The following is a 9,500-nucleotide window of genomic DNA, read 5'->3' on the forward strand; positions in this document are numbered from 1 at the left end:
ACTTGTAAACAAGATGTACTGCTGTACTGGTCAAAGCAACTTCATTAGTCCTCTGTGTCAGTGAGGTTCAAACGTCTGCTCACTCTGCTATGAATTGCGAAGGTAGACGTAGTGTGGGAGTCGGGACGAGGGGTACGAAAGAAATCCGAAAGTGAGTTCCATTGAGTTAGTTGTGTTTGTCTTGCTTCTCATCTCCTCCTAAAGCACTGCTCCAAATACCACCTACATATAGTGGGAAGGCCAATTGTAACGGACGCTTATGTATAACGGGAAGGGTGCATGTAACGGGAATGCAAATCCCCGCTTCGCCCAATCATGTTGCAGGATCCCAAAATATCAACAAATCACATCGCAATATTCATGTAGCTTCAACTGCTGTACCGATAAGTCACATACCCAGCATGCACAAGACGTATGCCTAGCGGTAGGGATCCAGCCGGTCAGACGACGAAGTGCGATCACAAGACCCCCACTCAATTCGAAGTTTCGAGCTCGGGCCCGACATTCCCACGCATCACCGAGATATTGCAGCTCACATGTACGCAGACTCCTTAGAATGTCGAATCAGGACGCTGCGCTGTGTATTTCGAAAGGCACATGGTGTTTCACTTTGGATAACTTCATGTATTAACCCAAGCGGTGAAACACGAAATACTTGGACTGATGGAGCTGCTCACCCAAAGCACGCAAACTTCAGCATTGGTATCGATTATCGAGGAGGTTGCAGTTCGAAGTACACAATTGGTTGCACCATACAACATGATGGCTAGCTGGTTGGTAAACTGCGCAAGCAACGCTCAAAAACGACGTTGGGTCTGTTATAATACAAGTATCAAGGGGTGATGACTGCACAACAGCGATTATTCTTTCAAACGCAACGTAAAGTAAAAAAATGCCCAACTAAATATCTAACCACCCGTCCCAACGCACAACAAACCAGAGACTCTCTCAGCTTTACTACTTACGCACGAACACGTCTGCGAGGCGCGTTGCACTTCTCCGTCGTAGCAGGAGTCGGCGTCGATCCTACGTCCGTCGAAGGTGCTTGAGTCTGCGTTACCTCAGTGGCAGGGGTGTCCGGCAACTCCGTTGTCTGAGCTTCGGTCGTCGTCGGAGTCTCGGTCGTTGACGATGACGAAGCCGTCTGGCTGCCTCCATTGTCAGCCTCTGGGGCTGCAGCCGAACCCGTCGAGGGGTAGAGGCACCACCCGATCCGGAGTATAGCAGGATGCATTCCTTGTACACCTGCCACGAGTAGCTGCCCTTCAGGTATCGCGCACCCAGCCAGTACCAGTACAGGATGCAGCTATCCCCGCATCCGCTGTAGTCCAACTTGAACGTTTGGTCCGTGATCGACTCGTGACAGTTGAGGTACGAGAGTGCCAACTTGTCCCCATGTAGATCTCGCACGGACCGTCGTGCGTGTATCCCGACGGGCTCATGGTGCCGTCCTCTGGGATCTGCTGCGGGATTCCGTTGGGTCCGACCACCAGCAAGCTTGGTCAGCTCCGTCCGAAACCTTGTACTTGGCCTTGTCCAGGAAATCTCGCAGACTCGTGTAGCCGTTGTCGACCTGGAACTGCGTGAAGTTTTCTTGGGTCTCGAATCCCTCCTTTTCGAGGAACGACAGCGGGTTCCAGAGCTCACGACGCTCCGAGGACGACGAGTTGGATCGCGTCCACGTTGGTGACGGGATGTACACAACCTGGTGAGCTTCGGCCTACAGTAGTAGCACACTACCAAGCACTGCGAGAGTCGAAATGGATGGCAGCATGGCTTGGCTTGGTCAAGACAAGGAAATAGCAGCATGAGCTTCTAGCTGATAGAACTAATCGTAACGACGGACGCCCGCAATGCGCTCTGTACATGTATTACGGTTCATGGTCCATTTCGATGGGGACGATTGCAGCCACGTATTTTTGTTTGAGGTTGTTCAAGGTGCTGGATGCGCTTGTTGCTACTTTACAAGGAGGTGTCAAATCCGGTGATCCTGAAAATGTTTGCTTGTAAGGGATGTAGAGGATGATCAGCGGCCGCTCCAGGGCGAATTGCATACTAAGCTTACCGTGCAATTTGTACAGCGATGGAGACTTTCTACGCGAAAGTTTCACGTCTGTCTTCGTGCTATGGTACCATCAACCGAGTAAGATTCCGAGGATTTCCAAAGAGAGACGATCAATTGGAGCGTTTCCTGCAGCCATTTGAACGGACGATGCTGCTACCACCGAAAGTAGATGGTCATCAATTGACGTGCTACTATAATTTGCTGATGACATGATAACAGCTGGCGGATATATTACGTGTGTATAGGGGAAATATAAAATAACATATGGTTAGCGTGAAATTAGCACACCACTGTGTCTCTATCTTTCCAGGACAATAAAACATTTGGGAACTGTCGGACTTATGCGTTTTTCGTGACCCAAGACGTAGTGTGAAGCTTCGGTACTATTTTCGGTATGAACACCGAACATTGACAACTCAAGATGCAAAACGAAATTCAGGTTAGCAGTCGCCGTCACCACTTATCACCACTACTCGCAAGTTGCAGGCTTCGTCAGCAAGCTAATCACCTCGTACAAGTAGCGCATACGCAGGTACGGCTGCAACCTGTAGATTTTGTCGTTCCACGAAACCCCCGCAAGCAACATTTCCAGCACCGCAATGCACCAAATGCCACACGAACTCCCATTCTGCTGCTCGCACCAGTCAATCTTTTTGTAGTCGAGCTTGCCTTCCAGGTCTAGCACGGGCTCCATCACCTTGCGTACACTCCTTTCAATCGACGCGTAGTTTCGCTCAGACTGTAGCGGATCGAACGTGTGACATATCTTGGTGTTCTTGGCGATCATGAACGCAACCCAGTTACTGCCTACGTTGAAGATATCAAGTACACGTTCATACTTGGGATCCGCAGCCCCCAGTCCCTTGGCAACAGTCCGTTTCTGCGTCATTGCAGCAGAATCATGGTACCTAGGATAGACGATACCCACGCGCGAGTATTGATCTCTCATAGTAAGCAGCGCCATCATGATTGACGTGGAGTGGAGCCAAAGATTCTCGCGAAAGTCGAGTAACTTGTAGCCTTCCACTTCTTCGTTTTCAAACTTGTTCACTCCAAGATTGAGAGTCTCGATGTAGCTTTTGTATTCCGACTGTACAGTAGCAGACAACCAAATAAGTTAGTGTCAGTTACCTTCGAGGCATGCAACCTCTCTCGATACAAACCTTTGTCACTGCGTTTGTGTCATCGAACGGAGCGCACAGATCCTTGACAGTCCACTCGACGGTTTTCACCCACGCGATTGTCTTTTTGACCAGAATGAACTGCTTGTTGGCCTCTTGCACAATATGCATGTTCTCCAGTTGGCCCGTCGTAAGACAGCTGTATCCTGGCCTGTATGCAAGCAGTTTGAGGCTCTTAGGGCGTAGCTCCATCGCACAAACGGCCTCGGTCACCTGCTCCAGCTGCGGAATCGCCTTGGCTACAGGAATACTCTGTCCGGCGCTGAACAATTGGATTTGAGCCCCTTGGACGTTGACCAACGGCAGCATGAGCGTCTCCGCCATAGGTTTCGCGTGAAATACGCTGTATGGTCCGTCCAGCATTCTCGCAACATCTTCCAACTTCGCGGATGTCGTAAGTTTGCCAGTCCAATACTTATCTACGAGGTCGAGTGCAAGTTGGCTCTCCTCCTTCTTTTTTTTTTTGTATCGACGCTGCGCTTTCGTCATTCCGTGGACTAGTGGCCTCTCGGCAAACTTCCACTGAGGACGCCTCCATTGAGTTCTTCACTTTCGGTACGCTTTGGTTTGTTTTCGGTGTCCCTTTGGTCAACTTCTTCAGTTGACATCATGGAAGTCGGCACGGATGGGACGGCCAAGGCAGCTTCGTCGTCGTTGTCATTGTTATCCCGGGTACACGATCCGCTCTGTGACGCGTGCTGCGTCGGGGGACTTCATCATCACTCGCTTGCGTATTTGTATCAATTTCTGTTGCCAGGTTAGCAAACGACATCTGCGAAAGAGTCGCAGCTCCCACGGAGGCCACCTGCGAAAGCCCAGGAAAACAAGCAGTGTTGTTGCGAGCGAAATCGACGACGTGGCCACTGTTCAGCGCATTGTAGAAGTCCTCCAGCCACTTGTACGCAACCGAATATGTAGGCGTCGTCTGCAACGCCATGCGATCCGTAATTTTCTCTGTCAGGGCCTTCGACTGGATGAACATGTCAGACGCAGAGACTGGTTTCGTCTTCGGAAGCGGAGCGGCTGAAACTTCGAGGAGACCTCCGCCAACCACATCACCCTCGGCGATTTTGTTGATAGGACTGTGCACGATCCAGCGGGCAGGAATTGACTTCATCGGAGGGACCACGGTCTCGTAGCCGAGTTTTATCCTGGCGTGCATGATGTGGCGACAAGGCAACAAACACGTCTCCATGAAGATACACTTGCAACGACTCCGCTACGGCAGTACACCACCCAAAGGTTAGTGCAAATCTTCACCAAAAGTACAAAAAATACAGCAATATCGTGCCGTACCTCGACGTTCACCTCGTACGTCACACCTGTAGAGCTGCTCATCACAACAGCCATACCAGGGGATAGTAGTTCGACATTGTAGTCTGTATTCGGGCTTGTCGCCAAACCGTGCTGCTCCTCCACCAGCCTAAAGGCGAATGGGCTGATCTGCATTGCCAGTGCACCTAATTCAGGGTCTTCGTCTGGTCCGCGGGGTCTGCCCCCAACGCGATGGTACTCTGCGATGTACTGGTCCTCCGCATACTCCTGCAGCGTAATCAGGGTCGTAACTAGTACATCAATGCTGCATGTGCCCTTGATCACATCCTTGATCTTGCCCCACTTGGATTCGATGCGATTGTTTGTGTTGTTGGTTAGGTGCGGAACGTTACCGCGAAGGTACGAGACCCATTCCTCCTGCGAGTTGTCCCAGTTGTCCAAAAACGTCTGACAGAGAGGGTGTCCTTCATCGCCGCCCAAACGTTCCTTCATTGTGCTCCTTGCCTCGTCGTACTCCACCTTGCTGCGCGCGTATACTAGGAGTCCCATCATCGCCTTCACTTGCTTCTTCACGGACGAAGCCAGCCTGGCTGCTTGCTTTTGAGCCAAGTGACTACGTGCCACTGACATATCAGCTGACGTGCTTGAGGAAACTTCTCCTTCAACACGGTCTTCTCGTGCATGGACTTGTCGGTCATGAATACCCGAACCTTATCCCACTCAGAGTTGTTTTTCTTGAAGATCTCGATCACGCGCCTCAAGTTCACTTTGTGCTCACTCTCGACGAAGGCGTGGTGCGCGTATTATCCCTAGAATAGAAGTAGAAGATTGATGGTTCAGTTTATTCAAGGAAAATAGTCATTCCGTGCAACAGTAGCTCACCTTGCCAAAGACATCATGTACGACAAAGCTGAATAACTTGTACCGGTTCGCGTTGGTGTCGTGTGTTGAATCCACCAGGTAAGACGTTGAAAAGACCTTTCATCTTGGCCGTTTTAAACGTCACAACCCGCGCGACTTCCGTCTCAGAATCTATCACAATCTCAGCCGAGTTGCCTCCGTTTTGGCGGCAGAACTCGTCCAGTACAGCTAGTGCTCGTTGCGCGTCATTGAGGCCGGCTTGGTCTTTGATGCGTTGCCTCTGGATCATGTTGTGTACATCTTTCAGCTTCGTTTTCTTGCCTACAAAATATACCAAAGATGCACCAAAGTTAAACCAATATGCCAAAGCTGAACAGCAGGGAGAATTTACCTGTTCGCTCACGGAGGTTCTGCAAAATATCTTTCGCGCTTGCGCCAGCCTTGCGTAACACATCTACGTCCCTTTGCAAGCACTCATCTGTCACAGTCCTGTTCCCGGAGAACTTCCCCCACACGTGCTCGTTGAGTTCATGGCTGTGGAACCGACTAGCCGTGACGCGAAGCACCCACGACTCGTCCAACGTAGCCGTGACGCAAGCATTCAACACCTCGGACCTTGTCGTGCATCCGGTTCCCTTTTCCGCGAGACTGGTACGGTTGGCTGTAAGGGTCTTTAAATACTAACCCCACGCTTCAGGCAACAATTGCACCTCCTTTTGCTGCTTCTTTCAATGGCGCTTCAGTCTCGAAGCCGCTCCCTTAATCTGGTTGTTGCGGACAGCTACTAATGTGCTCGTGCGCTCGGGAAAATGCTGGTACGTCTTCGCCTGGTACGCCTGGAAGACTTCATGAAAATCTTGCCAACTGCCGAAGGTCGTAGGGAAGGTCGCAAGCAATTCCGACAATGAGGGCGACTTCTTCGTTCGGTACCGGCTTTGGTGAAATTTCAGCGTGGCTTCGGAGTTATCGTCAGCCGAAGCGTCACTCGGTCCTTTCCCCTTATCTTCCTCCACTTCGTCCTTGTCGGCTGCGCCAGCGTTTTCTTCTTCATCTTCCTCTGCATCTTGGTTGTCTAAAGGATCCTTCTCCTCATCTTTTCCACCGTTTGAAGAATCATCGTGTGAAGCGTCACTGATTCCATGGGCTTCTTCACCGTTCGAATAATCGCTCTCTTCTCCGCCTTTCTCCGCTTCTCCACTGCTGAGGACCTCCGTCTCCTCCCCTGCGTCGTCATCGCTCGTGTCGGGAGCAATACCAAACGTTCATTGAATTGCGTGACGTTCCTGCCGCTTGAAAGCCCGCGCCCGTGGCTTCGAGTCGTCTCGCGCCTGCTGGAATGCGCGCGCGAGGGCTTCAGTACGCTCGTCTATGGGTCGTTTCATGTTCTCTTGTCGGATCTTCATTCGTTCCAGCTCAGCGCTTGTCCGCTGTGAGGCTGTGAGTGCGCCGCGCGCTGGGTAGGCTGAATGGTCTGCGCTGTCCTCCTGTGGATCCAGCCGGGGGTAAGAAACAGCACGAGGGGAGCAAGAAGCGAGAGGTGGCTGACGTACCATAGCAAGCGGTGCAGGTGGCTTCACGGTGAGTGATGTGTGCTCGAGGGGGGGGGGAATCAACGACTGCCAATGAATTTCTAAAAAATGGTCTGTATTTTCGCGCGCAATGTAATTTATTTTTTGTTACACGAAAGTTCAACCCAATACCCTGTGCCGGGCTCTTTGCCAGCCACCAAAGATTCACAGAAGTCACACAACTTACACATAAAATAAAGCATACTTTCTGTGGTACCTCTTTCAGATCATGGATATGGGTTTTGGCAGAATAAACCTGCGAACATGAATACAACGACCACAATTAAGCGCTCTACCTGTCAATCTTAATAACTTCAACTACCAAGCCACACTCTTTTTCCGCATCAAGGTCTGTCCCGCATCAAGCTTAAGACTCCAGACTGCCCACCACGGACGCGGAGGTGGACACAGAGGCCGGGCGACACCAGCGGAGCGAGCAGGAGCTGGAAATTCTCAACTTAGAGGCGCGTAGAAGAACCTATTCAAGCCTTTGAGCTGTTATCACCATGCACAAGCATCATGACAAGGCGCGGGAGGGTCGCAGGTGTCGAGAATGACAGCCCCCAGGATGTGGACGTCCTCCTGGAATTCATTGGTGATGTTATGCCGACGGGTGCGAATGAATGGGAGTCAGTGCGGCACAGCTACGAAGACTATGCGGTCGAAACCAACCGCGCAGAGTGCGAGCTGGTGTCGCTCAAGAAGACATTTCAAGCGTTGCTCAACGTCAAGAAGCCAACGGGGGATCCAAGGTGCCCTGGAAATGTCCGGGTGGCCCGTCAGATCCAGTGCAGGATCGAAGAAAGGTGTCTATGGAGAACGACGTTGGCGAAGAAAGACCTTTGAGCAATGAAGAGGACAGCCACTCGACAGCATCCCACACTCCTCCGGCGTTAGGTGAAAATGAAGGTGCCAACTCATGTCATTGCCTGTTTGCAGCATACCTGAGCTCAAAGTGCGAAAGCAAGTAGTAGAAGCAGCTAACATCAAATCCGGTCATGGTGATAAACGCTCTGTCATTTCCAGCACCGTACATCGCCTCTCATGCCGTTCCATATCGTGGCTTCGGGTGGAGGTCGGCTCTCGTGAGGTAGTGTTGGCCGCGCTGACGATCACGCTACTCTTTCTGGCCTTCGGCGGTGAGTGCAAGCATCAGAATGAGCACCATGCTCTCGTCGTTGCCCTCGTAACTCATATTGCTACAGATGCGGAACAAAATGCTGCGGGTGGGCACGTACTTTTCTAATTCTGTGCGCACCAGCTAAACCTATGTTTTGGCATCCCAGAATAGCTGAGGGAATCGCTCCATTCAAGATGCTGGCCGACACTGTTTATGCCAGATCTGATCCAATAAAGGTCACAATCACAAGAAAGAGATCCAATCAAGGTGGAGCGTATATATATTATGTTGCTGACACGATCGTCCCTCGTTGCAGTGATGTCGGCAGCTGTTGCTTGCGCAGATACAATTGTATGCGTACGCTCGGCTGTTAAACAAACATGCAGGCCGCTGAAGACATTCGTCAATTCTTATGACAAGCATCGTGCAATGGTGACATGAACGCTAGCTTGCAACCACGCCATGCATCGGAAAATGAATTGAACACGATTGAAGCATATACGAAGAAAACTAACAGGATGGCAACGCCACTGCTCGCTCGAACGCCTCAACGTCCGTAGCTACGGGGAACCACGCGCACCTGTCCGTTACCTATAGACTCCAAGCGCAGACCGTTATGCGGGATGTGCTTCCCTACTGGCGTCGGTTTCTCGACGTGACGGAAAATCTTGTAGAAGAGCTTTACCAATCATCCGCTGATGACGAGGGTTTGTGACCTCTCTCTTCGTCCTCCTCGACGGTGTCGACATCCGCACGCTTGACGCTGCTTTCTTCGACGCGGAGGTTACGACTCCAATTGGAGGGGGGATCTGGAAGAAGCTTGGTATCGGCCGCTGCGCCCATAGTGGAGACGGCGCTACTTGTACGAACAAGTACGAATGCTGCTGCTAGAGCGACGAATGATAGGCGCATGCTTGTGAGGTGGTCTGCTGCGTGTTCTGAAGGTGCTTGGCAGGTAGCCGCAAAATAGGGAACTGGCAGAAGGCAGTCTTCACCAAAACACCTTTTTGACTAGCCGCATATGGTGCCACGGAAGCTGAAATGAAAGGAGGTAGGATGGGATCGTATGCGTACCTGCAACCCCATCTTCTCGTGAGCAAATGTTGTGATAACATATAAAGTTACATGTATTTATAGTATTAACATTATAGTAGCCTTTCCATTAGTGGAGCGCCGGTCAACCAACATAAAACAATAAATAGTATCCGTTCCAGGTTCAATATTTGCCATTTTCATGATGTCTTCCCGCAAGCGTTTTAAAATGAAGTGCTGGTACAGTAGTTGTCCTACTTACTGTGCCTGCAATTTTCATTTGTGGTGATCGTGAAGGAGCATCAGCTGCGATGCCAATACGGGATGATGATACTGGAGGATTCGAAGTACGCGTGAGCAACCACCGTCATTTAGGGAATTGAGTGTGCTACCAATTC

At 51.0% G+C, this 9,500-nt stretch overlaps 3 protein-coding genes across 3 annotated transcripts; all 3 read right to left on the bottom strand.

Annotated features, from left to right (window-relative positions):
• Positions 1-1,438: 1,438 nt before the first annotated feature.
• Positions 1,439-3,735, bottom strand: KRP23_5215 (uncharacterized protein; the record flags this gene model as incomplete). The annotated part of the gene is made up of 3 exons (XM_067890260.1): positions 1,439-1,720; positions 2,574-3,155; positions 3,229-3,735. 3 exons carry the CDS (start codon positions 3,733-3,735, stop codon positions 1,439-1,441), a joined length of 1,371 nt encoding a protein of 456 aa, XP_067746820.1.
• A 2,375-nt stretch (positions 3,736-6,110) lies between these two features.
• KRP23_5216 (uncharacterized protein) lies at positions 6,111-6,935 on the bottom strand (the record flags this gene model as incomplete). The annotated part of the gene is made up of 3 exons (XM_067890261.1): positions 6,111-6,604; positions 6,662-6,866; positions 6,933-6,935. 3 exons carry the CDS (start codon positions 6,933-6,935, stop codon positions 6,111-6,113), a joined length of 702 nt encoding a protein of 233 aa, XP_067746821.1.
• A 1,816-nt stretch (positions 6,936-8,751) lies between these two features.
• KRP23_5217 (uncharacterized protein) lies at positions 8,752-8,982 on the bottom strand (the record flags this gene model as incomplete). The annotated part of the gene is made up of 1 exon (XM_067895864.1): positions 8,752-8,982. The coding sequence occupies one exon, from the start codon at positions 8,980-8,982 to the stop codon at positions 8,752-8,754; it is 231 nt and encodes a 76-aa protein (XP_067746822.1).
• Positions 8,983-9,500: the final 518 nt, after the last annotated feature.

This window comes from Phytophthora ramorum, assembly GCF_020800215.1.
Source record: "Phytophthora ramorum isolate Pr-102 chromosome Unknown Phyram_PR-102_s0004, whole genome shotgun sequence".
NCBI lineage: Eukaryota > Oomycota > Peronosporomycetes > Peronosporales > Peronosporaceae > Phytophthora > Phytophthora ramorum.